The sequence below is a fragment of the Fimicolochytrium jonesii genome, assembly GCF_025526975.1.
Source record: "Fimicolochytrium jonesii strain JEL569 chromosome Unknown EV422scaffold_27, whole genome shotgun sequence".
NCBI classification, from domain to species: domain Eukaryota; kingdom Fungi; phylum Chytridiomycota; class Chytridiomycetes; order Spizellomycetales; family Powellomycetaceae; genus Fimicolochytrium; species Fimicolochytrium jonesii.
In genome coordinates this window covers 3947-31837 of record NW_026515694.1, presented here as the reverse complement: position 1 = coordinate 31837, position 27891 = coordinate 3947, and the positions used below count along the sequence as shown (strand labels likewise).

The 27891-nt window shown below is 54.6% G+C and overlaps 8 protein-coding genes across 8 annotated transcripts; 4 read left to right on the top strand and 4 right to left on the bottom strand.

Moving 5' to 3' along the window:
• Nucleotides 1-5450: 5450 nt before the first annotated feature.
• Nucleotides 5451-6755, top strand: EV422DRAFT_215297 (uncharacterized protein). Its single transcript, XM_053065419.1, has 4 exons — nt 5451-5826; nt 5892-6109; nt 6183-6564; nt 6620-6755. The coding sequence occupies exons 1-3, from the start codon at nt 5549-5551 to the stop codon at nt 6365-6367; spliced, it is 681 nt and encodes a 226-aa protein (XP_052922469.1). The 5' UTR covers nt 5451-5548; the 3' UTR covers nt 6368-6564; nt 6620-6755.
• A 1259-nt stretch (nt 6756-8014) lies between these two features.
• On the bottom strand, nt 8015-9214 carry EV422DRAFT_540897 (uncharacterized protein). Its single transcript, XM_053071165.1, has one exon. The coding sequence runs from the start codon at nt 9197-9199 to the stop codon at nt 8207-8209; it is 993 nt and encodes a 330-aa protein (XP_052922468.1). The 5' UTR covers nt 9200-9214; the 3' UTR covers nt 8015-8206.
• A 262-nt stretch (nt 9215-9476) lies between these two features.
• Nucleotides 9477-12891, bottom strand: EV422DRAFT_580604 (periplasmic binding protein-like I; the record flags this gene model as incomplete). Its single annotated transcript, XM_053073344.1, has 10 exons — nt 9477-9881; nt 9962-10108; nt 10206-10551; nt 10619-10703; nt 10798-10933; nt 11033-11299; nt 11413-11644; nt 11725-12569; nt 12590-12728; nt 12806-12891. 10 exons carry the CDS (start codon nt 12889-12891, stop codon nt 9591-9593), a joined length of 2574 nt encoding a protein of 857 aa, XP_052922467.1. The 3' UTR covers nt 9477-9590.
• A 1022-nt stretch (nt 12892-13913) lies between these two features.
• Nucleotides 13914-15289, bottom strand: EV422DRAFT_622466 (uncharacterized protein; the record flags this gene model as incomplete). The annotated part of the gene is made up of 5 exons (XM_053074173.1): nt 13914-14069; nt 14175-14289; nt 14358-14833; nt 14911-15060; nt 15125-15289. The coding sequence occupies 5 exons, from the start codon at nt 15287-15289 to the stop codon at nt 13914-13916; spliced, it is 1062 nt and encodes a 353-aa protein (XP_052922466.1).
• Nucleotides 15290-15929: 640 nt separating this feature from the next.
• Nucleotides 15930-16754, top strand: EV422DRAFT_508825 (uncharacterized protein; the record flags this gene model as incomplete). Its single annotated transcript, XM_053068792.1, has 1 exon — nt 15930-16754. The coding sequence occupies one exon, from the start codon at nt 15930-15932 to the stop codon at nt 16752-16754; it is 825 nt and encodes a 274-aa protein (XP_052922465.1).
• Nucleotides 16755-17323: 569 nt separating this feature from the next.
• EV422DRAFT_590373 (uncharacterized protein) lies at nt 17324-18794 on the bottom strand. Its single transcript, XM_053073523.1, has 4 exons — nt 18576-18794; nt 18108-18277; nt 17847-18045; nt 17324-17781 (listed from the first exon to the last, which is right to left on the bottom strand). The coding sequence occupies exons 1-4, from the start codon at nt 18710-18712 to the stop codon at nt 17421-17423; spliced, it is 867 nt and encodes a 288-aa protein (XP_052922464.1). The 5' UTR covers nt 18713-18794; the 3' UTR covers nt 17324-17420.
• A 2722-nt stretch (nt 18795-21516) lies between these two features.
• EV422DRAFT_580601 (OPT oligopeptide transporter protein-domain-containing protein) lies at nt 21517-25522 on the top strand (the record flags this gene model as incomplete). The annotated part of the gene is made up of 10 exons (XM_053073343.1): nt 21517-21834; nt 21935-22094; nt 22194-22576; nt 22642-23645; nt 23716-24010; nt 24207-24317; nt 24355-24407; nt 24434-24491; nt 24519-24596; nt 24673-25522. The coding sequence occupies exons 1-10, from the start codon at nt 21758-21760 to the stop codon at nt 25520-25522; spliced, it is 3069 nt and encodes a 1022-aa protein (XP_052922463.1). The 5' UTR covers nt 21517-21757.
• On the top strand, nt 25405-26581 carry EV422DRAFT_540850 (uncharacterized protein). Its single transcript, XM_053071164.1, has 2 exons — nt 25405-26111; nt 26185-26581. Exons 1-2 carry the CDS (start codon nt 25750-25752, stop codon nt 26345-26347), a joined length of 525 nt encoding a protein of 174 aa, XP_052922462.1. The 5' UTR covers nt 25405-25749; the 3' UTR covers nt 26348-26581.
• Nucleotides 26582-27891: the final 1310 nt, after the last annotated feature.

Here is a 27891-nt window from a genome sequence, read left to right as displayed (position 1 = left end):
CGTACGTCGCCAGCGGTTCATCTGCGCAATTACGAGACAGACCTCACGGGCGCCGTGCAGGACTTGCTCGGAGAAGTCGCCGCGAGGCCGCCCAGTGGTGCCTGGGAACCCGGAACAACCAGAGTCCTCCGCGATGTGTAGGATGAGCACGAATGCGCATCGTATGCGGAGAGATGGAGTTTGTGATCCGGTGTGGCCGTCCCTTACGGACGGGTATCCTTGCGGTCGATTGATTCAGTTGTCGCCACCGTCGTACTCCCCGTTACGCCCCTTGCATCCTACCCGGCCCCCTTTCGACCTCCAGGATTTGCAGTGACAGGTGATGGGCGCCAAAACATCGATCGTCCTTCGTGTTTTGGGGGGAGCACTCCACTCAGTGGCAGGCCATGAGCAGGCAGCCGTCCGACCCATCCGGAGGCCTCAATTGGAGAGGGGTCGCGGATGGTCACTGTCGTCCCTCTCCTCGTTTGAGTCACTCTCGATCCTATCCTCACCGAGCCTGTCATTTTCATGCTCGCCAGCTTCCCCAGCATCACCCCCACGATTCTCCCAACTCTCGCCGTGGCTGTTGCGGTCCATAGACGTGGTTTGCACCCGCTTTGTTCCTGCTTTCGTGTTCGGTCGTATCCATCGGTGTCGACTCGCTCGTTGTTCGTGTTGCCGTGTGTGTTGCTGTACTGTAGGTCTGAGATGATGAAACAGTCGAAGAGCTTGTTTTCGCGTAGACCCAAAAGTGCCTCCGGTTGCAAACGCTTGTCAAACGTTGCCTGACGCGAGACAATGCAGTGTCTGGGGGAACTCCGCCGAGCAGTCGAATTTTTGGGTCGCCGTTCTTGTCGCTCGATAACTCCCTCCCTCACTTGGACTTTCAACCTACTTACTGGTCCTGGGCATAGACACGGATTGCATCGTTCAATTCAGGTGAACATACCATCGCCTTTGTCGCTGCGGTGGGTGGGTGGAAGCTCATTGCGAGCTTGAACGTCGGACGGTTCCTCGCTGGGTGGGGGAGACCGTTTCCCCAAAAGCTGCACAATCCAGGTAGGGTTCCTTGATGCAGTCCATGATGTGCAAAAAAACGAACGCCAAACGACAACCCACTCGCAGGCACCACGCAACTCCCGCAAGTCTTCTCTAAGCACTCTCCGGGTGCAATCCTTGTAGATCGCTGAGTACTAGTTGCATAGTGCTGATAGGGTTCCTCCCGTAGTGAGAAACGCTGATTGGACGTTATCCCCGATGGGTGCTTCCTTGCGCGTTACTAGCAGCCGTGTGCACTCACTAATGTGGATGTCTGCTGATATCGTCCACTGCGTCCCTGAATTCACTGTGATGCAGTTCGGATAGCGTCTCCCCTGGCAACGAACTTTTAACAGCATGCATGCCGAAAGAAATGGTTCCTACCAACCAACTGCTGCTTCCCTTCCTCTGAGTCTCCATTCCGGGATGGGTCGATCTCCCAATTCTCCGTGCATGCCTCCCATCCGGATAGGGACCTCGATGATGCATGTGACGCTTGTGATGGTCCGGGACGCGACTTCTTTGAGGCCATGTACTGTATGCCTCGAACGCCGGGTTACGGAGGGCGGCACCATGCGAGATCCCCGCTGGTCCGCGAGTAACGACGGTGGGAGGCGCGGCGAGGATGGGTGCCACCTTATAAAGGGAAAACTTACGCTCAACGGGACCCGTAAAGACCGCATCTCTCGTACGAGGTCGTCGGCCTCCCCATAGCGGCCCACAAAGCTCGGGATCGCCTCGAAGCTCGCCCTAAGATAGTGTGACCTATAGCCCTTCGCATTCTGCAATACGCCTCTCAGCCTCCCGCAGTTTCTTCTCCCCCTCTGCTGCAGCCTCCTTTCGAACCGCCCTCAGTTGTTCTTTGTGCTGCCGTTTCAACTTCTTCAATGAGTGCACCGCCTTCTTTCTCGAGTCCATCCTGGAAGCCCACCATAGCCCCTTGATCACCCACTGCGCCCGTGGATCGTCCCTATCTGTCCATCCAGAACTGGCGTCAGCGCTGCGAAGATACGTCCATTGCCCGGAGAGCGAAAACGTCGTCCTTGATATTCTCAAGATCAGTTCGCTGATATCCATGTGTAAGAGGAATGGTAGCGAACCTGGTTGGTTCTCGTTGCTCGCGTGCGGCGCATCGTTTTCTCGGACTCCTATTGGCGCGGCCGCGCTCGGCGACACCGTCGTGACGGGGGGGTAGGCCTGGTAGAGGCGTATATCTGCGATCGCGCCAGCTTGGGCAAGAAGGGTGCCGAAGCGTTCGTGAAGACTGTGGACGATGCGGGTGGATACTCTTGTCCTTCGGTAGACAGACGCTGGGTGTCTGCGGTTTGGGTTGGAGCACGCGTGGTTGCATTGCGCTCTTGGCCATAAATATCGGCAAGCGTCTCTAGGACTCCGAGGATCTGAAAGACGTCGCGCAGCTTGAGGATGCGCTCGCGGGCGGCGGAGACGGGGGTTGGGATGGTCGGAGGGCGGGCCGGGAGGTGGAGGGTGAGGCGTGTGGTGGGTGCGGGGAGAGTGGTGGAGGGGACGACGGGTTTGCCCGGGATGGCAGCGATGGCATCAAGATAGGCTTGGGCGCGCCCACACTTGTTGCAAGCAGCCCGGGCTGTCTTGACACCATTGACAATACCCGTCCTCCACGCAGCGGATGTGGTGGCCCCACACACCACGCAGACGCCTCCGGGGCTGTATGATGGAATGTGGACCCCAAGCGGTTGTTTCGACTCGTTCTGGGATGGTGGACCTGGCCCTTAAACGAAGGCGGCTTACAAGCGCGGACACGAAAACCGAACATCCTTATCAATGCGCATTGAAAAGCGGACCTTCTCACAGGCGCTCCAAGGTGTGGAAATTCGATATTCTTAAACGCCGCTTCGCAGTCGTAGCCGCTGCACACGTAGGCTTTGATTCCTCTTGGACCCCGTTGATGTGTCTTTCGAGATCAGGGCTTCGAGGAAACGCTGCTGCGCAGTCATAGCCGCTGCACACGAAGGGTTTATTTTGAGGTGGTCCGCGTTGACGTGCTTGCCCAGATCAGTGCTTCGAGTTTTCCCGAGTCTCCTCCAAGGTGTGCACAACTCCACCTTCGGGGCGGCGTCCGGTCATAGCATAAGCCGTTGAGCATGTCGCGCAAAGGTGACATGGCAAGACATGCTCAAGGGCTTATTCACAAGTGTCGTAAGGGTAGTAGCATATCAAAAGTCGCCGCAGAAGTCCCATCACGGTGGCGCACCAATTCTGCATTGAACCAAAAACACGAGAATAGCCACATCATGAGCATACAGTGGAAGCCCGACAGACCTCCAGCCTGCATCCGAGTCCCGGCAGTTCAAATGATGACATTTCCAGAGGCTGCGGACGGTAGCGGATTCCTCATAAACTCCGCCCGCGGTGCACAAAAAAGCGACAATTGAATCTTGGCCTCTTCGCGACCGGTAAGTAGGCTGGGTGGTTTTCGCGGCACTTTGGGACCGTTCCCGAACGCCTCGGCAGATCTCTCCCCTTGACGTCTCCGTTCTCGCGAGCAATACCAATTCGTCATCGGGGAGAAGCGCGCTTTGCGGATAAGCGCATTTCTTCAGCGCTTCGTGCTGCTTTGTCGTCAGATAAGGTCTTCCATCTCAGGCCAGCCGACGGGATTTCGGTCATCCCCGCGCCGTTTTTTTTTGGAGGCTAACCCCCATGCCACACGGACCCCTTCGTCGCTGTTGTCCATCGGAGTGAACGGCGGAAGAGACTCGAACTACTGTCGCTTTGTGGAGTTCGAGGGCACTCAGACGCTCCTTCATACCTTTGTGTTCCATCTCGAATCCTTGACCAAGCTGCTCTCAACTCTCCAAATTTGAGTCCGTCCAGCAATTTTCGTTGGGGGAATGCTCGCTGGAAGTTCGCGATGATTGCGTGGTTGACATGGTTCTGACCCTTTGTTCTCATGACCGTATGTTCTCGTTGGCCAACCAGTTGATCCAGTGAACGCAATCCACCGTCAGTCTGCGCGTGATGAGCCGCCCCGGAATCGTACCGTACGGTACCAATTCGGTTCGGTAGGTTGTCTCAAACATCTTTCTTCGCTTGGTATATCCTTCTCACATTACCGCCGGAGATGTGGGTCGCCATAAAGCTGAACCTTCTGCGCACCTCCTCTGCGCAATGCATAGGGGTTGATCCTGTCTGAAAACCCAGCGCATCGACCAACAATGCGTAGAGCTCCCTGGAACGTTTGCCCGTACACGAGATTGGATATACCGTGCTGGGACGTTGCTTCGGTTTTCGTCCCAGCTTTTGGTCGAATATGCTTACTTCGGCCGTTGTTCGGGAGGTGGCCGTAGATCTAGCACAGTGGGTCCCATGAACTCCTGCAGCAAGGCGAATGCGATTCATCCCGAGCGACAGTCACGACTTTAGACTCCCTCCACCTTTTGACTTCCAAAACCAGCCATATCATCTTCGGTTGTCGCCGCTCCACAGAGTACTTTGGTCTCCACCAAGAGTTCCACAGGCAATCAGGATGACAGGGGTAACGGCGGTGCTCTCGTCTCTGCCGGCTGCTCCGTTCGACGGGCAGGGTTGTCCTTGGGCAGATGGGGCTGTGCTCAGATGCTCCACATCTGCGTGACTTGTCTTGATCTTGAAACCACCTTTCAGTCCAGAAACCCTCTTCCACATACAGAGTACGGTTATCAGCGGTGAGGTCACGTGACCCCGCCTCTCGCATGCATGAACGACCCCACGGAAGAAAGAACGATGTCGCTTATGTCGCTTATACGGTTCTCCGGGGGCTGTCGGGCCTCCAGTCTCCAGAAGCGGGGCAAAACACATACCCTCGTGGCTGTCGGGGCTCGCGTGTACATACTGTATCTCATCCTCTCTTCTGCGATACTCGTTCAAGGGTGTTTATGTAAGTCGCGCTGTCGAATTCACTCGTCAAACATCCCGTCACTGTCAAAAGCCACAACCCGCCCCAACAACCAAAGAAAGGGACAATCATTGCTGGCAAACATATTCGCGGACCTTTATGATATTCGTTCGGCGTCAAAGCCAGGTTCACGCCGAGCAACCATGGACATGGAAGCGCAACCCAGGTGGGAGCGGAACTCCCGACGTCCGGGCGACCTTCATCCTGCTGCAAACACTGTGCTATTCACATTCCCAAATCTAACTCGATATACGCATACCCTCAGACTAGCCCCCGTCACCCAAATACACACAGAGTGATGTAGGCCATGGGGGGCGCTCGGGACGTCCGGGGTTGCATGTGTCTTCGCATCTGCGGGCCGACGATATATAAAAATCCCCCAACGAGTCCGCCCGCGTTCGTCCCCAGAAAACATCGATAGATCCGCTCCAGGGTGCGTGGGGGCGCTCCGTCCTCTTCCCAACGCCGTCAGACGGGCAACCTTCCCAAAGATGCGACCGATCCAAAGCAGCTCCTTCGTGGAGCTCACCTCCGAAGTCAATCTCCAACAAGACGGTCTCCTCTCCCTCCCCCGCCTCTCGCACACCTCCTCCCACAACACCCCACCCTACGATGCAGGACCAGCCGAAGTCGTGCCGTCCGACTCCTTCGAGGAACGGAACTGTTCCAGCAGCACCGCCGGATCCCTCAGGCAACCGCGCAGCTTGCGTCGCCCGGAGGATGTGCGGCGGCGGCGGCGTACCCCCGTCGGCGTCTCCGCAAGTGAATGGGGAGACGCGGACGGACGTGTCGGTGCCGATGATGAATATCGTGATCCAGATCGTGGGGAGTCGCAGGGACGTGCAGCCGTTTTCGGCGTTGACGAAGGAGCTGCAGACTTATGGACATAGGTGAGGTGGCATTCAAGTAACATCACCCCGGTGCATGTAACTCAAACCCCTTACGAATCCCCCAGAGTGCGGATAGCAACGCACGAGACCTTCCGCACGTGGATCCGCCGCTACGAGGTCGAGTTCTACCCGATCAGCGGCGACCCTGCGGTGCTGATGGCCTTCACGGTGGAAAACAAAGGCCTACACCCAGCTAAGGGGGATATCGGCTCGAAGCGGAAGATGATTCGGGAGATTTTGAGAGGGTGTTGGAAGAGCTGCGGGGAGGCTGATGACGAGACGAGTATGTACGGCGGGGAACATCACTCATGGGTTCTTTTCGAAACGAGCGGTGATGAAGACCTCGCAATGCATAGGCGAACCGTTCCGCGCGGCAGTGATCATCGCCAAACCCGCCTTCGTTCGGGCACATCCACTGCCCCGAAAAGCTCGGCATCCCGCGGCACATGTCGTTCACGGTTGCCGTGGGGTGCGCACGATCTCGTTCCGCGCACCCACATCGAGCACAGCGAGCCCGTCCACAAGCTCGTCAACAGGATGAGCTACGGAGTTCGCGGATACGGTGACGTGGTTGGGAGTCGGGGATGTGATCCATGAGTTTAGGAGGGAGGTGCTGGCGTTGAGGGGGTTGAGCGTGCAGCAGGGCACAGAGACCGTCGAGTAGTTGCAGGTGCCGTGGACGTCCTGTTGGAGTCCGAGTTTGATTCCGAAGCCCGTGGATTGGGGGCCCGAATATCGGTGAGTTCTTGCATAGAATGACCCCGGCACCATTTTCGCTAAACGGGGGTCATAGTTTCTTTTCTCATTGCGACGAGATACGTAGCAATCACCGGCTTTTACTTTCTGGACCAAGCGACTCCCCCCCCCCCCCCCCCCCCCCCTAAGTGGTGCATCATGGAGGGGCGGGGACGCTGAGTGCGCGGTTGAGGTGCGGGAAGCCGACGGTGGTGGTGCCGTTTTCCGGGGATCAGGTCTTCTGGGGGGCTATGGTCTATCGGGTAAGGGTTGTCTCATTCGGGGGATGAACCACTTTTTCACCACGAAACTCACCCACCCACACCCTCTCGCAGATGACAGCCGGGGCCCCTCCCGGTCCCCGCAAAAGACCTGACCGCCGCCGCAATCACCACCGCCCTCTCCCCCGCCACCCTCCACGCCGCGCAACACATCGCAAACCAGAGGGCGTAGGAAAACGGCATCAAGACCGGTGTCGCCGCCCTCCACGCCTCGCTGGCGTTATCCACCACCCTCCGCAGCGACCTCAACAGCACCTACGCGGCCTCCCTCTACGCGCCAGAACACACCCTCCAGCTCTCCCGGCAGGCCGCGCAGGGAAGGGGAGAAAGGGGGTGGTGCGTTTGCGCGGGTGCTCGTGGGGGTTTGGACGGGGTTTTTGGCTGTCGGTTGGTTGGCGTGGTGTCCTTATGAGAGTGAGTGTTTTTTTTTTGGGAGGGGGGGGGGGGGGGGGGGGGATCGGGTTGGACGGTAAGGATGATCTTTGAATGTGGCTGACGCGCACCCCCACCGTCCTTCTCTCCAATCGAACAGTGGGCTACTACTACTACACGCTGATCGAGGTCGGCGACTTCCTCCGTCGCTTGCCGCTCCTCTACGACCGCTACTCGCACGAGCAACCCATCAACAACTTTGGCGCCGGCCTCGTCGAAGGCTTCCGCCACATCGCCGTCGGAGTGTGGGCCGGGTTCGCCGACGTGTTCCGTCGCCCCCGTCCAATATGCGCGATGCAACGGCTGCTTCCTCGGGTTCTTCCTCGGGTGCTTCCTCGGCCTGCTCATCGGGTGTCTTAACCTCATCAAAGCGCTTGGCGGGTTGGCGACCGGCGTGGGGTGTTGGATCAAAGGGGCCTGTGAGGCAGGCGGCGAAACGGAAGCGTGCAAAGAAGGTGTATGAAGGCCGAGGATGCCGAGGAGGAGGAGGTGGTGGCAGAGGAGGAAGGTGAGGGTTGTTGAGGAGGCGTGGTGGGAGGAGGCGGGGAGGAAGAGTGGGTTTGAGAGGGCGGAGTGTGAGCGGATCGTGAGGGAGTTTGAGACGGTTGTGGAGGGGCGAAGGAATAGAAGGTGGTGGAGGGGCTAGTCGTACGTATTAGATCTAGGCATTGGGGAAAAGGGACGGTGCGATACCTCGCTGATGTTAGAGCCAATATGGTTTTGACATCCGCCGGAGTCGGTCTCTGAACGAAACGCGATGAGATTCTGAACATGTATTTGTAAGTGCTCTTCTACATTACATATGGGTCCTGCCTATATATATGTGCGAAACAGAAAAGATGAGGGTAACAGTAACTCTTTATCTACATTGATTTCTACTTGTATGATTGTACGCCGTTTAGATGAAACTTCCATATGTCGATCGTCCAAATCTACGCCAGGGCAGCCGCGATGACACCCATGAGGGCTGCGAAAGCGCCGGATCCGACGGCAGCGTTGTTCTGGGCCGAGTTTGTGCCAGTGGCGGCGGCGGCGGCGGTGGCGCTGGTGAGAGCGGGAACAACGACGGGAGCAACGGCAGAGGGACGGAGGGTCACGGAGGCGACAGCGGAGGTGGAGCTAGTAACGGCGCTGGTGGTGACGTTAGCACTGACGGTGCGGTTGGCGATGACTGAGGTGGAAGTGGGGACGATGACCACCGAGCGGGTAGTGGAGGCAACGACTTTGGAGGTCGTCTTTGCTGGTGCAGCGGGTCCGGCAGGGGGCTTGATGGTGCCGGAACAGAAACCGGTTTTGTAGGCACGGAACTTGTTGATGTCAGCTGCGCCGGCGCAGTCGGACTGGGCGCAACCGACAAAGTCGTCCTCGAACTTTTCTTGGGTGCAGACACAGTTGCGGTCGGCGAACGGGTTGGTGGATCCACACACGCACTGTGGGATGGGAGAAGGAAGGGGGGAGAAGGATGAGAAAGGAGACCTCATGGGACTGACGGAACTCCAAGGGGAGAGTGATGGTTGGTCGGTCTGACTACTCACCGCGTTGGACATCTGCAGACAAGCCCTAGCACACTCAGCGACTATTCCGATACTTGAACCGTCGGTGGAGGCAGCGGGGAACCTTGTTACTGCGGGACAGGGAGCTTCTGCGGCCTGGGCGAGCACACCTGCGAAGGGGGCAGCGGCCAAGAGGGCGATAGCGGACACGATAGCGAAGGAGCGAGCCATTGTTATTGTTGTTGTTGTTGCGAGGGGGGACTGTATGTAGTGTGGTTGGTTGTTGTTGGGCGAGAGAGATGCTGGGGTGGGTGGGGAGCAGGATAATGTAGGATGAGGGTACAGAATATACCGTAGGGGGGTTGGGTGTTTGTTGTTGCTTTTTGCGTTTGCGGCCGCCCGCCCGTTCCTCCTCGCCTTGCGCCCTTCCATCCATCCATCTACTCCATCCACCCATCGTATTTACTCAGAGTCTCTCAGACTGCCTGATGGGATGGCGGCCATGTCGCTCGCTGATTTGGGCCCCCCCGCAAATTTTACCCATCCTCCGAACACCCGGCGCCAGTACCAGTTAGTACCCAATCAAATGGCAAGGGATTTCATCTCTCACGTGACTTAGGGTAGGATGAAATATCATCTCAACGGAGTCTGCGCTGTCGGTTTCCGTCAAATGCACTTCATACACCCATTGACACCAGCCCCCGAGTCGCTCGCTCGTACAGTACGCTCTTACATTAATCTTACATAATATCCGGTCATGAGGATATAGATGATGAGGAATCTATCAACAATAATACCGGGTTGGGATTAGATGTCAAAACGCCTACACCTTGTCCATCCCATTCGACGTCCCCGTAGCCGACTCCATGATAGCAGCGACACGTTGAGTCGTCGCAATCGCCCCGGCCCCAATGGTGTTGGTCCCGTTCACGGCCGATCTGCACTCTTTTGCCAGTCTCGCCGTCCAGTCGTCCAACTCTTGCTCAGATTCTACTCGGATCATAAAGTTGGCCGTCTTGCCCTTCTTGTGGGCGAGCTTCAGGCAGTAAAGTTGTTTGGTTTCCAACGCTTGAATGCTTGATGTAAACTCTGAGAGCATAATGAAGTGACAGGTCTGTGTGTGATAAAGTACAGAGGATGTGTTGGAGAGAAAAGAGAGGGGGCTGACTGATGAACAAAGATTCCCCCATTTACGGGCATGTTACTGTTCAATGTCGGATCACTATCGCTGCTGTTGACAATCAATGCGAATCCTTTATCGCCATAAAGGATCAACTGTTTCGGGAGCCAAACCGTCATGAACGATTGTTTGGAGGCTACAAACACCGCACCGACCTTGGTCTGCAGCATACCAGAAGGAACGGGGAATAACATGGCGATGAGCATATCCCGGGGACAAACAGGTTCAGCTGTCAAAGTGATGTTCATTCTCACTCACCGCATGCCGAGACCCAGCTTTCACAGCCAAGTTACTGTTACCCTGATCACCACCACCACCCACGCTCGAGGTCTCCTTGCCCTTGCCCTTCCCCCTTATCTCCGACGTCCCCCCCACGCCCGAAACAAGCAGCGGCGCAGACTTCTCCTTCTGCTTCTCGGCCCACGCCAGGTAACAGTTCTTGATAAACAGAACGCCCAACGTGCACCCCACCACCCCACCGGTGGCGATCGTCTTGAGGGCGGACAACCCGCTGGTATTCAGGTCGAGGACGAAGAGGATGACGATGAGCGCGATGAAGATGCCGATGTACGTGTAGAGGAGGGTGCCGATGGGTTTGCTTTCCCTAACATACACACGGATGATGAGTTGGACACTTGAGAAAAGAAGGGACAGATTCCCAAAAAGCTCACCTGAACTTCTTTGGCAAATTTCGGCTGACCCAGCACAAGAACCCGCCGTAGATGAGCAAGCCAATGGTGTATGCAAAAGTGAGGCCTGCGACAGAAACGACGAAACGTTCGTCAGCATCACGGACAACACAGGGAGAAAGATCGTTGAAAACATGGCACCCGATTTCTTTCACACTCACCTAGGAAAACCCACTGAAGCGTTTCCGAGTCCGAACGACAGTAGTACTCGAAGATGTGGTGCGTGCGGCTCACTTTCTGTTGCAAGTGCCACTGCGGTTTCGGCGCATCCACAGCAGTCCATACCACAGCCAGCATCTACAATCGTACGAAATGCCATCAGAAACGGATTCCCCCCCCCCCCCCCCCCCCACCCCCGGTTCTATCCCTTGCAGAAGTGTGCGCGCACGCACATACCATATAAACCGCAAAACAAACCGCGAGCAGCACAAACATCCTCGAGTTCTGCATACTCTTGGTCGCAAAGCCCTGACTGCGGAAAATGCGAAACAACCGGTACGTCTTGACGAGCAGGCTGCCCAGCACCAAGCCGAGCGCGGCGGGGAGGATCCACACGGAGGCTGTGCAGGATGTGATGGTGGGCGTGCCGAGGAGGGTGAGCGGGTAGAAGGATGCGATGGCGGTTCCGAGGAGGGTGGTCAGGAGGAAGGAGGGGCTGAGCGGCTGCAGATGGAGGGAGAAAAAAAATGGCTAAGGAGTGTGTTCGTTGTTCCGTGACAGGAGGCAAGTAAAAGTAGCAAGAAGATGCATAAAGGTTGGAGACATCCCGCTGTTACCTTGAAGACACTGCTTCGCTGATTTGCAAGCACATATGCCGCGACGGCGCCAACAGCGAGAACGCTCAGCGCACAAACGATGACGACAAACACCCCGAGTCCCGAACCCCACGCTACGGTTCTGTACTCCTTGTAGATTTCCAGCGCGTCGGCAGGCTTCTCCACCGCTCCGGAGAAGTACACAGGAGTCGTGTACTGATGAAACTCCTTGACATCAATCCCCGTCCAATTCCTAAACGCGGCAAAAGTGCCGTTATCCCCGTCGTGCATGTCAAAGTAAAACAGCGATCCCCGTTCCCGTCCAACGCCAACGGACCCGTCACTCCCAGCCGGTCAGGGAAGCTCACGTCGTGCGGTGTTGCGAGCCGGACGGTGTTGGATGCGAGGGCGGCGAGGGTCGTGCCATTGCCGTGGCGGAGGGCGTGGTCGTAGGACCAGACGAACGATTCGATGCAGGACGCGAAGAAAAGCGAATACGAATATGGATCGAAATCGTGCGTTTTGCGCCAGTCGGTAAGGAAGGCGTCCCATGCCACCCCCGTGCCTTCCTTGGGGTACGACGCCCATACCCCGTGCAGCAGGTGCCTCTCCACCGGAGTGATTTTGTTCACATCGGTGTAGAGCGCATCGTCACCCGTGATCCATTGATACCCCGCGCCGACCATCCCGCGCGTGCTGGCTTCCGCAAGGATGCTCAGCAGATCGTTATGGGTGCCCAGGAACAGTATGATCGTCGCACCGGACGCCTCGATCTGATCCATGACGGGTTTGAAATCGCCCGTGCCGGGAATATACGTCTGGCTCGTGAGCAACGCGACGCCATACCGCTCGGCATAGTCGCGCACGGAGTTCGAGAGCCCGACGCCGTAGCTGTCGACACTGTACACGACCCCGACCTGCCGATACCCCTGCGCGTGCACAAGCCCGACGATCGGTTCCCCGGCCATGTTGTCGTTGGGGAGGAACCGGAAGAAGTTGGGATACGCGCCCTTGGCGGAGAGGCTCGGGCTGGTGGACGCGCCATCGCAGACGGGCAGACCGAACGTCCGAGCCGCGGACGCGAACGCCGTCGTCGGCTCCGAGTAGCCCACGCCGATCAGCGCGTTTGCGTTGAGGGTCTGAGCGAGGTGGATGGCGGAACCGATGGCTGATGCGGCCTCGACGCGTCGTTGGTCACAATTTGGATCGCTCCCGGGACACGCAGATCGGCGACTACGGGGTAGTCTGCGGCGGGGTCGAGCAGCTGCTGCAGCCGCAGGTTCATGACCTCTGTCACTGCGACGGACCACTCGGCGTCGTCGCCTTGGAAGGATAGACTGGATAGAGCGGAGGTCATTGAAATAGAAGGCGGGTCAGAGGGCATCCAGAGATATGAAAAAGTCACGATAGTTACCTCACGCCGATCTTAATGCCCTGAGCTGAAGTGCCAGGCCACGCAAGCAGGAGGATCAAAGTCCACACGAGCACCAGCTTGAACATGTTTCGCGAGCATCCCATTTGGGAGTGCGAACGTGGGTATGGAGAGCGCAAACGTGGGTATGGGGGAGTGTTGCTGAGTAGGCGAAGTGTATCGTGGGGTATAGGTAGCACGCGGATCTCGCACAAATCTGTTTTTCTTTGTCTTAATGAAAACGGTTGGGGAGGGAAGTCTGACGAGAAGTTTTTTATGCAATGCGTAGATGACGACGAAAACCGGTGGGGACCGTAAACGCCCCCAAATGAAGAAACGACGATACTAAAATAACCTTCATTCTCTAGAAAGCATTCCGCTCATCCCTTGGCATCTTCTTTCGTCCTTCTAGAGACGGCGGGGTCGCGGAACTGTCAATTCCCGACCGCCTCACTTGGGTACGCGCTGTCGAAAAGCCATCGCACAATCTATTTCGGATGTCGCGGTACCACGCACCTGTCTGCAAGCGAATGTTCCTATGAATAGCCAGGCAGAGCGATTGTCACAATCAAGGTTTTTAGGTGAATGGAGCTTCGTTCGCGAATGCAAGCCGCCGGAAGGTCGAAGACGATGTGTGAATGGAACCATTCACATAACATTGACTAGCCGGGAGCAGGAAGGACGGGGACAATCGTGACAGGCCCCCGGGGCTCTGGAAGTGATCAATGTGCCGACATGTTCGGACACCCGTGCCGACGGCGCAGATTTGTCGGTCAGAACTTCGACGGCGAAGATCTCAGCGCAACGTACCTCAGAACATCTCCAAGTGACCATGTCATATCTCTGTACATCTCCAAGTGAAGATGCCATATTTCAGTACATATCTATTTTAAGCAACGACGTCACAGATGAAGGTTGTAGCGGAACATGCGCTCTTTAATGGACGATGCGAGTTTATGAAAAAACTCGCCGAGTTGATCAGAGCGGTGAAGTGGGAGAAGTCTATATTCTACAATGGTACTGCTCAGGCGAGAGACACTTCGAGACGCGAGCAGTAGAAGTACGGAAGTTGGCCTTGTCGCGCTCCCCGTTGAGCCTAAATCAACGCACGCTACACGTTTGTGCACGCCTCCATGACGGGGGAGGGGGTTGACTTTACCGCTGTAGAAGCTATAGAGGTTCGGGATGCCGGAGGCACCCAAGACAAGTTCGCGGATCGGTGCGTGGATGTCGTGGCTCCACTCTCTTTGCTGATGTCGTCCGCATCCTGACGTTGGATACCACCATGACGTCTATTACCACCATGACGTCTAATACCGAGTGCATGGCGAGCCCTGGCCTTGAATCGGGGATCCAATAGAATGAATAGTACCGGGTTGAAGAAGGAATTGAGATGCGCACCGAAAACTGCGAATGTGTCGAGCGTCCCATTGAATTGACGCCCAGTTGTGAGTTCCGCCAGAAAATTGACAAGGTAGAAGAGCCAGCTACACGATGGTTCGATTCATAAGCTCACGCCGGCCACAAGAACGATGATGTTCTGCACCTTACGTACTTTATGACGAAGACACCCACGACGATTGCCGACCGTTTCGCGATCGCAGCCTCTAGTTGCGCAGCTTTGAGATCTTTCAGACTTCGTTGATCGGGTTTGACACTCAGTTTCCTGTCCTTCCCCCGTCCGTGTTGCTGTAGCTGAGCCCACTGCCGGTTGTTCTGCCTCACAACATGCAGGATTTGTGCATAGGAATATGTGAACCAGAGCAGAGGCATTGACACGGTAAACAGGCAGCCTATGGTCATGACGAGACCGCCAGGACTTTGATTGGACCAATCTCCCGCAAAGTACAGGCGACTGTACTCAAGAATATGATGGTTGCCGAACCAGAACGGAACGGACGCGAGAATGATGCCCCATACCCAGCTGAGGGCTGCTAGATAAAAAGCTTGCTTGGTACTGATACGGTAGTTTCGCACGATTACAAGCCAGCGGTCAAACCCGAGAAGGCCCAAATTTATGAGTGAAGCCCCCTAGAGGATGTTTAAAACGAAATCAGGAATGCTTCATCTTTATACTGGGAAAGGTCACGTTTCTTATTCTCACTCACACAAAACATCACTTCAGCGTATCCATTGATCTGTCCGCCGACAAAGCCAAGGTAAAACTTGCCGGTAATCAAATTTGGAGCAAAGAAACAGAATGCGTTGACGGAGCCAAGACACAAATCGATGATGGCAAGATTGAGCACGAGGTAGGTCTAAGAGAATACAAATCGTTAGCCGTCGAGCACAAATCCTCGGGGAACTTTCCCCAATCCTTACCGCGGGGTTGCGAAGCTTCTTGTCAGTACAGAACAAGTAGATTAAAAAGGCGTTTCCAAGGCATGCCCCCAAATTGACCAGCAAGAGCAGTAAGATAAGAACTCTGTCGACAGGGCTATATCGAACGGTGGTGATATCCAAGAAGCGCACTTCATTGAGGAGCATAGCTGTGATTTGGTGAATCTATGCGCACTATGGTAGTCTAACTGATGCGTCAAGAAAGGATCTGGAGGGATATGGACTGCAGCACATCAAGCATGCCGACCGGATTCGATACATCTCAAACTGAGCCTCCAAGGACTAAGAAGCGGGTGGAAGAAGTATAACCAGCTTGCCGAGAGGACGCGTTACATGTACATTTGAAAGCATCTTGCAAGGATAAGACGCGGATGGAGGAAGCATATCTAACCTAACATGCGCAAAAAAAAAAGCCTTTCCAGTTTCTTGAAATACCCGGGCACTGCGGGAACGGTTTGTTTTCAATGTTTCAATGGAATGGTAAAGCGGGCGGAGGAAGTGTACATCAACCTTGCCGAGAGGACTTGACACCTGTGAAAGAACGTAATCTCGTGAAAGAAAGCCTGCAAGGATTAGAAAGCGCGTGGAGGAAGTCTAGCAGCATTGTCAGGTTTCCTAAAATAGCGACGGTTGGTATACAATTCGAATTGCGAGACGCGCTCAATACAGGCGAGTTGGCGAGACGGCCCGAGATCGAGATAACCCCTTGCCGTATAAAAGCGGGGTAACGAGAGGCTTTCCCATTGCATCATGTATCTGCCAACTCCGTCTGCGCTGCTGTACAAACATGACAGACATCTCCGTTTCCATTGTTGTCGGGGTCGCTTTGTCGGTCCTTCTCGCCGCTTGGGCCGTAGCGCATATGCTCGTCCTTGAGCAGTGGACCAACTTCCTCTACTTCCACGCGAGGATTCTGAAGCGTCGCACGCCTCTCGGCCCGATGACAAACAGTCGTCGACACCTCTCCGAGAACTTCAAAGATCTCACTTGTCTTTCGATAACGCCGATGACCCTGCTCGTGCACATCGCGTCGCCTGAAGTATTGAGTGGCCGCTTGGATCTCGCGCTTCGGCCACTGGACATCGCAGTATCGGTCATCGGGATATACATCTGCTTTGATGTCATCTACTACTGCGTTCATCGGACCTTCCACCAAGTCCCCTTCCTTTATGTGCACATCCACAAACGCCATCACGAGGATGTTCCCGTCCATCTCTTCCTAACGGCAAAAGCCGAATATATTGAGAACATATTGGCCGTATCGCCCGGCATCTCGATCTGGGTCATCCTGGTCCTCAAGTTCTTCCCAACACTCAACCTCTGGACTCTACTCCTCCCTGTGCTGACCCTCGTCATGGAATTCAATACGGCGCACACCGGATACCTCGACCATCCTCTGCTCTACTTGATGAGCCCTTTACAATGGCTTGTCAAAGCTCTACCTTCAGCGCGTCATGTTGCCCAAGAGCATGAGGAACACCATTTAACGTTGAAGAAGAATTTCGCGCCCATCTTCAGTTTCCTCGATCGGTTAGGCGGAACCCATTCCGTCCCGGATCGTAAGAGATTTGCAACCGCCGACGTAATGGAATCACGAATCAAAAGGACGTAGGCATGGCTGCCAATCCAACACTGGCGTTGTGGAGGAGTTACGATTCATAGTCTAGTCCCTATGATAGCCTTTTATGTGTATCATGTCACTAGTCAAAATAGAACCATAATAGCTTCCCAAATCAGATTTCGTTTACCGTAGGCTATTTGCAGGTTAAGTCCATTGGCTAGTTCCTCGCAGGAAGACCCCCTGCGAGGGGCAAAAACTGCACTTCACTCGAGAGCGAAGATGGTGACTATCGTTCCAAGGTGCCTTTCAGCCTCTCCGCTTCTCGGGTCATCCCAGTCAGTGGAGCTATTGGCCATCAAGTCTATGGGCTTGCGCCCACCTGCGCTTCAAAGCATGCAGAGTGGCAGCCGAGCCTGTACCGCTAATGGAGAGAGTTGATAACCGTGCGGTTGTTGATTTGATACGGAGCAGCGCACGACTTCCCCATTTGCGGGTGCCCGTGGAGTCCAGCGTGGAGTCCCGAAAAGAGCTAGCTTGCCAAGGCCGATGACAAAACGGTGAGCGAATAGCCAATTTCGGCAATGCCCTCCGCAAAATGCAGCGCGTTCAATCCTGTCAAGTGTACAAGTTGCCTTCATCGGCGACGCCTCAGGCAGAGGTACAATGATGTGGATGGCAGATAACCACCACGGAAAATGGTATGGGGTGAAATCTAGACTACCTACGGTTACAGGAGAATGCGTCTGGTCTGCGGCCATTGCCAAACACCACCGAACGCACAATCGAGAGGAAATTCTTGGTGCTTAGGACGTCCCGATTGTGCACTTTCATCCGTAGTGGTCGTCTTCCAGCAATCTCAAATGGCGTCCAGTCTTGGTTGATACATTCGGGGTTGGGGCAACCCACCAATCCATGGACGTATTCCATTCTTCCCTTTCTAGCTTGCCATGGCCGAGATGACAGCCGCCGTCGGATGTTTTTCTTCACACGCCCGTGGCAGTCTGGGCACACGGAGGACGTTCGATACTCATCTAGCAAGTAGCATGGAATGCTGTTTCTCGCAAAGAGTGTGCGGAATCTAATTTCCATGATGAGTTAGCATAATAGAATACATAGTAGATACCACCAATCATGGTCACTCACCCCTTGGTCTTTGATGACTCCTGAAAGCGCATTGTTTTCCCAGCATCGCTCCAATCACCCAAGACAACCGAAAAATGCTTTCCATACCGGCGTCGCATGTTCTTAATGAGCTTGCTCTCAGACTTTTGCCGCAGTGAGAGAGCCTTGAATCTGCGAGCGACGTGAATCTCATCCCGGTAAAACTCATCCAGGGCGGGATCTGGGATATGGATGTCAGCCCATGTATTATGGAATTTGAAGACAATGCATAATACATCATACCTGCATGTATGTGATCCACAATGAACGCTGAGAACGCCTCGATCTTCATGCTCTTGTGCGACGGAATATGTGATTCCATCTCGGCGATGCCAACATTGATCTTTCGCTCTCTCATGTCTCTTTGAAAGTACCGCGACTTTGTCTCGACCGCCCGTTGATTGGATGTGTATCTGGTATGGGGTGGTGCATTGTGAGAACGCTGCAACGGAATGTCGCCGCAATGGGGATGGTGGGGATAGGGGCGGTGGGAGCGGCAGCGGAGACGGGGGGATGGTGGGCGGAGACGGGGGGCTGGGGGGCGGAGACAAGGGGCTGGCGGGCGGAGACGGGGGGGGGGGGGTAGCGGAGACGGGGGGCTGGCGGGCGGAGACGGGGGGCTGGCGGGTGAGGTGCGTGGTGGCTGGCGGGCGGAGACGGGGGGGGGGGGGAGGAGGGACAGCAGGGCAGTAGTAATCAACTGAAACGTACCGAAATGGCCGCTCCTTCTTGATGTCTCGACAGAACAAGAGGTCACGCTTGCCCGGATCAATGCAGACGATGTTTGGAGCCTCCCGTAGTTCGGCGATGTGGTGCTCAAAATACAGCTGCTTGACTTCTTCCTGCATTTGGGCTTTGCTGCGCTTCCCGGCGCGATGGCCGTACTTGAGCCCTGGCTTCTTGAAGTGGATGGTAGCGGAATACTCGTTTGTGCTGATTGAGCCATCAAATTTGAGACCAAGCTTCTTTCGATCCTTGAAGACCTTGTCCTGCAATCCGTCATTCAGCGAGGTGAGGTGAGTGAAATAAGCGCAGAAGGATACAGACTTAACTTACATTCACATTGAGAAACTGCCCCCACAGCTCCCGCTTGCGTTGATCGGTGAGTTTCCCCATGCGATGGTGGCTCAAGCCCAGGATATGAGTGGCTAGGACCTTTGTGTCGATCCTAACAGATGACTGGATTCGAGATTTGCGTAGCGGGATCGCTGAAAACAGCCGCATTCCACAGCGCTCATAGAGACATGAGAGCTCACAGTAGGCACTTGTGATGAGGCAGGTACGGAGCATGATTAGACAAAAGAGGAAGCCGGGGGGGGGGGGGGGGGGGAAATATACTAACTCACCTAAATATGGCATTGCATCCACCGCAAGGCTGTACGCAAGCGGTTCATCCTGGGGAGGAAACAGAGCCCATAACTCGTCGAGGACGGTCCGCTCAAGTCGTGTGAGGGGCGCAAACTCTTCTTCGGTTGGAAACTCTTCAAACGTCACATACTTTTTAAACTGACGGACACGCTGATAATAGTGTCGCCGCTGCGCTCGGTTGACTCCAGCTCTACGGAGATGCAGTACGACTTGCTTCAAACCAAGCCTTTCATTGACATAGCGCAGAAGCATTTGAATGAAATGCTCTTGTACGTTGACTTTGAGGTTTGTGAAGATGCTCGTAGCTGTGTACGCTGCAGTCTGTTGGCAATATTGCATGCGGATGGGGGCGAATCCGTGAACATTACAGTAGTCTTGAACCCATGGACGCAACTCTTGCGTGATGACCGGATTGCCGTTGTAGCCTGGATTGTTTAGCAGCTCAAATATCATGCTGATGTGCTTATCCGTGATGTCCGGGAAATCGTGCAGAGGATGATCAGCTGTGGTGGGCAGACGTAGTAGTCAGGACATTGGTTTATGGGAAATATTATGGGAAATATACAGTGTACCTCAAAAACTCACCAAGGTAGTACTTGAGAAAGAAGGTTGTGTGGCGCGCAAGGACGTGAACATTGCCGATGAACGTTGTCAGGCGCTCCCTTTGCTCCCTTTGAGCTTGATTATGGATGATTCGGTGAAGCGAAACCTTGGTGCTGGCGTGTGTTTGCGAGCGGGGTCGTTGAGCGGGTGGTGGTGGCGGGGGTTCATACACCAGGGGTCCACCCGGTGTGCTGGGAAAAAGGAACGGGATGGGAGCGGGGAGGTTCAACGGGCGCTGGCGCTGCAGACCCCTGTCCACGGGTGAAAGCCCTCGCTGCTGTTGCTGCTGCTGCTGCCCGTCTTCATTGCCGGAACTCTTGCCGGAACTCTCGCTAACCATGTCTGCAATTGCTTGGGGCAAGTGGCGTTGGACAGACGGTGGGAACTCGAATCGCGGGGGCTGCAATGGCGTCTGTACAGTTGGCAGACATATGGGCAACCGCGGGGTAACCGGAGCAACCTTCCTCCTCTTCCGCCGTGGTGTGGTTGCTCCAGTAAATATGCCACACCACAGGTACCCCTGGAGCGCTTGGTGTGATGACATGATGACTGTGCTGTGCCTTAAGTCAGTCGAGAGAGGTGTTGCAGTTGATTGCTGTGATAGCTGTGTGTCAAAGAACTCGCGTCAGTGCTGTGGTAATGATTGCGGAGAGCGGTGAGGAATTGCGGTTGTTACCTGGTAGCGGTTGAAGGTGAAAACGGGGATGCTTACTGCCCACAATTGCGTTGGGAAGGAAGGGGGTTGGGAAGGAGGTTTGGTATGTAATTGGGGGCCATGATGAGGTGCAATCAAGAGCGTGAGGTGTGCGAAGAGTGAGGAAGAGTAGAGTGAGGAAGAGTAGAGTGAGGAAGAGTAGAGTGAGGATTGTCCTTTACACGCGTGTAAAGGACGTGGGGTTGTTGTGGAACTCGTTACTTTATTCCCCTTCACACACACCACTCGTTTTATAGACATTCGAACGGACGGTCTGCGCACACACAACCAGCTCTCTATCTGCAGAGAAGAAAAGGGGTACGGCAACTATAAAAAGGAAGCTGTGGCTGAAACTCTAAGCTGAAACCCTAACGTTGGGGGGCCATACCAGGACGTTACCTATTCCACTAGATCTTCCTGGCATGGTGAAGGAACGAGTAGATACTCTAAGTTGATAATAACAACGGAATACCTGCGCCGTTATCCCAGAATACAACAGAAAAACCGTCGTTCCGGTTTTTCGGATGTCCGACTAGTGGATGCACTAGTCTTGTCTAGTGGTTGCACCGCATCAGGTATCCCCCGCTCGGTAGACCAGGGGGATACCACCGCAGGAAGGCTTAGTTACTTGTCCTCAGCCAAAGCAAACGTGCTTTTTGATTGTGGGACAGCGGCAGCAAAGCTGGTGTGCGGGGTGGCGGTCCTGGCACTGTTATGGTAGAGAAACTTTTATGTAGAATGGCAATTTTGGCGTAGATTGGTGGTATCTCGGTATGATATCCCATTGAATAGAGAAGCCTAGACACAGTGTGAATCAGAGAAAAAGGGAAGGGGGGCGGAAGTAGGCTTTATCTGCGCACAGAAAGGGCTCATATGTGTATGTTTTACTTCCGTTGGGGACGCACTTTCATCAGGGTTTAACGACCGACGTTTTGACAGGATTTTAACAGGTTGGAATTCCCGACTATGGGTTCCGGGCATCGGTACCTGAAAAGCCAACTTGGATTAAGCACAAATGTTTGATTTGCGGGATGAAGGCAAATAGATGTGCCTATTCTTGGGATCCGGCTTCTGAGCCAGGAGGTGCGCCTAAAAGTCAATCGCATGATATGTGGCTTAGAGGGAAAGTCCGTAAAGAGTTCAAGGACATTTCGAATAACGAGCGTTTTCGGTTCCGAGTATCCCTGGACAACGACCGCCGTCGGGAAACGGCGTTTGCTGTACTGATATGGAAAACGCGGCGACGGCTACATATTCCCTGTCGCGATGGACGGCTCGATTCCGGGACGCCGAGATGGAGGGGAGGTACGCCGCGTGGGCTGCTCCCAATCGCAAAGGGGGGCTTCAATAGAAGTGGGGCGAATCTAACGGCGGTATTTTCCTTCTCCAAATCCACGGGGGCCAGATATGAGCACCACGTAGCAAGCCAGCGGCGGCGGCGCAACCTGGTCAATTACACCGTTGGGGGGGTTATGCTAGCGGTGTTTTGGCAGCGAGCATCGGCGGAATTTAACCCGAACCTGCCGCTGAGGGATAAAGCTTTTATCGTCCATGGCCCGTATGTGGTAAGTACTTCTCCGCAGACGCCCCCATTAAGAACTGCTACCGTCGGCCGCGCAGGACCCAACGCATTCCTAACTGCTTTGTCACTTTCATATATGCAGATAAACTACTTAACCGGCGCCTTAGCTTTCCTCGTCGCCATCCTCCTGAAACCCCCATGGGTCTCCCGTCTCAGCGCCGTCTCCCTCTTCCTCTTTATAACGTTTAGCACCTACTTCATCCACGTTCCCTTCATCGCCTACCAATCCAACCCGCGGCTGAAGCCGCTGGCTGGGCCCGGGGAAGCCGCCGTTACGTGGATCATTCTGCGGGCGGTGAATTGCGAGTGGATCCATAAGGCGGTGGTGGTAGTGGTGTATATATTGGGCGTACGGACGCTTCTGACGGCGGCATGGCATACAGACGACTTTGTGGGCGGCGGGTATCAGGTGGCAGTGCAGCTGATTTTTACGGTGATTGTTACGTTGCTGAATGACGATCGCAGGTGAGTCCGTTTTATGGAAAGGGACTGCTACTCTGCGTCATGCTAAAGAATTATTTTCTCCACAGGCGCGCAATACAGGAGAAAGAGGACTTTGCGCTCCTATATCAGAACAAGCAAAGGAAAATTCTGGAGAAGCTGGGCACTGGCAACGCCGCGCAAGCGAAACGAGTCGCAGTCCTTCGAACGGAAATGTTACGCAAGCAAAGCGGTGCTCACATTGTGGAGGATGGTGAAAATTTGAAGGAAGGGGAGGGTGGGAAGAACCTGGCACCAGACGAAGATTTCGAAGATGGCGCTCAGGGGTCCCTCTTTGAGGGTTCTCGTTGGAGGTATATCTTTGTCGTGGACACTTTTCGGGCTGGGAGGAGCAATCACGGGCGGAGCAACGAACAAGAAGACTCTCCAACGAGGTGGAAGTGGATACAGGAGACCGTCCGAGCTGGGTTGTTGAGCACCAAACGGATCATATTGCATTTCTACGCGCAAAGATTTCCAGCGGCCGAGTGGGAAGTCAAGTACATCACGTTCAGCTCAGATGTTTCCCAGCGACAACAGCAGTTTCTCTTCTTATCCACCGCTGTCTCTAGCGTGATCGCGGCCTGTGGGGAGTATTATCTAACGCGTACGGTCACGGTATGGTTCCTCCATCTCTGTGTGACGGTACCGGTCGGGTGCATTTTAGCGGCCGGGGTCAAACAGTTGGCCGCGTTTGGGCCCAAGCATCCGAAACGGGAGCAGATCAGCTGTATCTTGCTCGGTGGGAGCTTGGAGCTTGGATTGGCGTGGATGGTGGTCAACGCGTGGAGGCGGTGGATCAATCATCGTGCAGAAGGTGGGGATCTCGCTGCGCTTGGAGCTTCCGTCACCAGCGTGCTTTTGCTGCATGTCAACTTCATCCTGTCAAGAGGGACGCTTACGGGGCTGCGAGGGCCTTATGCAATGACTTTCTCCGCCGTGGAGTCTGCGATTGCGTTTGGGGCGTTCTTCGGCACTAGAGAACGGTATTTGGTCCAGATCTATATGAGTTCCATCCTCATGACGACTGCACTGGTTTCTCATGGAGAATCAGGTACGATTGCATCGCCTTCCCCGCAAGCCGAGTGTGGCAGTATCTGACAAGTCCTTCCGATGATTTTTAGAGCTCCGCCAGCACTTTATCGTCAACCGGGCTCTCAATCCAAACGGGCCTGCTGCGAACCCGCCTGGAGTTTCCTTCTCGTTTAAAGATCTCGCATGCGCGCGGGACGCATCCACTCCTGCGGGCCCCGTCAGCAGGAGAAATTTGCGACCTTTAGCGAGCAGTGCTATACAACCGCCGCCGGCTAAATGGACTGCGTCCGGGCGGCAGCTACCCGATGCATCTCCTGTAGTAAATATCGAAAGGCTGGAGGACGGTGCTGAGGCTTCGCCAGAAAATGTGTGCAGGCCGGATGTGTGAAGAAGACTCTCGGGGTTTATGATGCGGCATATTTTTACCACCCCATTCGAAATGAACTAGATCATATTATAGTAGCACTGTATATAGAATACCCTACAGGGCAATCCGCCGCAAATATGCAGAATCATCCCTCCAATTTTCCCACGAGATCTTTTCCATCCTTTCTCCCACACAACGCGCTGCTTTATTTAGGTGGGCAAGGGATGATATCAGGCCAAAGAAGGGGGAGGAGCTAGTTAGATACTTGGTGCAGGAGAAGAAGGAGTTGTCAGGAAATGCTCCACCCTACTTGTTACCCGCAAAGTAGTGTCCGGGTCACTATGTGGTTGCATGCCACCAGGTATCTACCAGACGTTGATGTTGATGGCCCACGAGATCCGGAACCTCTCCTATGTTAGTGTCCCTACGGTTATCAACAGTCGCCAGTCTGTTGCATAACCGGCCTACGGGTCACATCCTCGAAGTAACGGAGCCGGAGTAACGTTAACCGGCCGACGCTGCCAGCCCCACCGGTGCGACTGCTCGTTACTGGTTGCTCTGGCCTGGTATCATGATCATGGTTGCCGCTCCCTTCACCGAATTGTAAGTTGATACTCGCTCCTCTGCGAGACTCTGAGTTCAAGAGACCGCGATCAAACAACTCAACTGTTTTCTGCAGGTTCTGGAACTGGCGCACTATGGTTGCTGGCTTCAAAGGTCTTTACTTTCAGCTTCTTCGCCGATCCTCAACTTCCTCACGCTCCATCGACGAGGACGCTGAGGAAGACCCTGCAGGCCCCGACGAACAACCCCAGGCGTGGATGTGGGTCGGTGGTCTTCTCGCTTCCATCATTATGACGGTCATTGTCGGATCCACTATGTTCGGTGTGGGCGTCGGTGAAGGAATCCTCGCTGTTATTCTCGCTTTCATTTTCGCCTTCATTGGAATTCAAGCTTCCGGTACTACCGACATCAACCCCACCGGTGTCATTGCCAAGACCGCCCAAATTGTGTACGGTGGTATTACCCGTGCCAAGGGAATGACGGAATCGCCTTTGGTCGAGAGTGCTCTGATGCAGAACTTGATGGCTGGAGCTCTCGCTTCCGCCGCCGCCAGTCAGGCCGTCGAGATGGTCGGCGATCTCAAGACCGGTCACTTGTTGCGCGCGTCTCCTAAGACGCAGTTCATCTCAGGGTCGGGTGATGGCTCTTGGGCTTGTGCCTCCTTGCGGGGCATAGTAGTTGGGTATGGTTGCGCCGAAGATTTCCCCACCTTTGTGCAGGAATGTGCCACCGACCAATGTGTCGATACAAGCCTCCTCGTGTTCTCCTGGTGTGTCGATGTCGTCGTTGTCATATCCCCCCTCCCCCGCGATATCAATGTCTTCCTCCATCGGCCCCGCCCCACCCCCGCTCCCTCTTCCCAAACCCACATTACGTCGAAACCCCGGACCGCCATGCGCACCCACATCCCTGGCCCCATCACCACCTTGTCCGAACTCAGCCTCGCCGCCGCCGGCACCGCTTGATGGATCGTATCCATCCCACCACCTTGGACTTGGTCTAGGTAGACCCGTCCATGCGGAGGAGAAGGCATCGGCTATACGTGCACGCCATTCGACTACGTCCCGGGCCGGCCAGTTACTCCTGTCGCCAGCATCTAGCCGGAGTCGTTGGCCGTTAAACGGCATTAATCGTGTATCTGGTATGAGGACGTGGACGAACGGCCAACCCTAGCAGGTATGTCAAATTTAGTATGGAGAGGGGCAGGCTGTATAGTATGATAGTTTTCTTCCTTTTGTTACATACCTCCGCATCATACCTCAGACACCACATATTTGCGTCGAATAGCGTATGCCATTGTTTGTCTAAGGTCAGCCCGTTCCGCACATCGTCATGCCCCTGGATGGAGAGAGCGAACCCCTTCGCAGCGGTGGCCTATGAGAGCAAAGTGATTATAGAGTTGCAGTCTGATATTACCCTTCATGGAAAGGCGACACGTACGGTTCCTGCGTATTCTACAGGAAAAATATGGGCGGCATCAATGCCCACAGACTCCCCGGTAATCAGGCAGTTATTCCCATCGCGGGCCTTGACGTGTCTTGGAAAGACAGACGACTTGCATGTAAAGAAACAGTACAATGTCAGAGAGGACAGCCGAAACGACAAGAGGTTCAGTTCAGTTCAGTACCCTGTTTCCAGATGAACGAGAAGATGCGCGGCTCATGGTGAATTGGGGGCTGAATGGCTTGCCTGGTTCGTCGGAGGCCGAGTTGCGGAAATCGGATGTGGAGTCGCTGGTTTCTTTGAGAAGCTATTGGGGTTTGTTGGGTGGTGCTGCTGGAGGAGAGTGAGGGGGATAATGTGGAATCAAGATTGGGTTCGGTGGGAGGAGGGACAGTGTTGGGCGGGGTGAGAAGGATATGGAAACGTTGGTTGCCCTGAGGCGTGGGGCAAAGAAGGCTTCTGTCTTAGTCTTCGATATATATAGCCTCAAATAGTGCCAACAAGTGCACTCATTGTGCCCTGGACGAGGAACGGACAGTCACCTCGCAAAACTCTGTACCCCCCCCTGAAATAAATCAGCGACTGCCGCGACGCCAAATTCACGTGAGTAACCAATATTGATTTCAATTAGAGGGGGTGTACAGAGTTTTGCAAGGTGACTGTACAGTGGGTGGCCAAAAGATTGGCCAAGAACAGCTCATTCAGGGCCCCCTCATCAGCCCCCTCACCAGCCCAGCCGGCTATCAGCCAGCCAGCCAGCCAGGATCTTGAAATTGCGAGCGACACAATTCCAAGGCACCTACAGGTACAGGCATTCAACGGCCTCACGAAGCTTTCGGCATCCATCTAACAGTGTCACCGTTGTAGTAGTGCGCTTCAAACTGCGCATGAAGTCGATAATATACCGCCGCCAATTGTACGTCTAGAATCTTCAACGAGCGAATGAAATCATCTTTATATGACAACGTCAAAATACCGTCAAAACTTCCGACAATAAATCGACACACTTGCGTTCCCGACACTCCGAGAATTACCAAATACAACTACCTTTACGGAAACCTTGCTTCACAACGACGTTTTGTCCTCGGATACGACTGACATGCGAAAGATGTAGGCGTAGGAGAGGATCCCACACATGAAAGCACCCCCGACCCGACTATTAACCAACCAGAAGCTCCCACAATGCCCAAAACGCTGAAGAAATCACCTGCAAAACAAGAAAACCAATTTCCAGTGGCCGTATACGCCGAACGTTGCAGAAAACCCCGAGAAAAGATTAGCGATAAGACTGTATCAGCCCCAAAATTGCAAATGGAAAAACGAAAAACTATGTAGACTGTCGGGGATATCTCATCTTCACCTGTATTTCGTATAATATCTCTTTACTTCTACTTGATCCGAGACCCGGGCTGGCCACCCGAGCTCCCGGTGATACATTACATAAGGCGCCAAGCCTCACTGAAGCCACGCAAGCCCCACTGGCAGCCCATATATAAAGCTGTCAGTTGAGCGGCCGCTGCGAAGAGCTTCTTACTTTTTAGGGTTAGGGTTAGGGTTAGGGTTACAAGACCCCCTGGGACAGGGTTAGGGTTACAAGACCCCCTGGGTTGGGTTTTATTATTGGGTTGCCTGGAACCCTAGGGACTTAGAAATTTTCGGGTTTTCTGGCTTTTGGGTGTGTTCTACAGTTCGAATTTTTGACTCTGAGGGATGTAGTTGCGGGGGGTGTTGGGCACCTAAGCAAGTCGGGGAGGACTAGGTGTGCAAGGGCAAGTGATGGGTCATATGGGCGGTGGTGCGGGTACGGGGCGGCAGCAGGGGTGCCAATAGGGGGGGGGGGGTTGATATAAAGGGGACATATATGTTATATATACGTTATAGGACTTGTGCA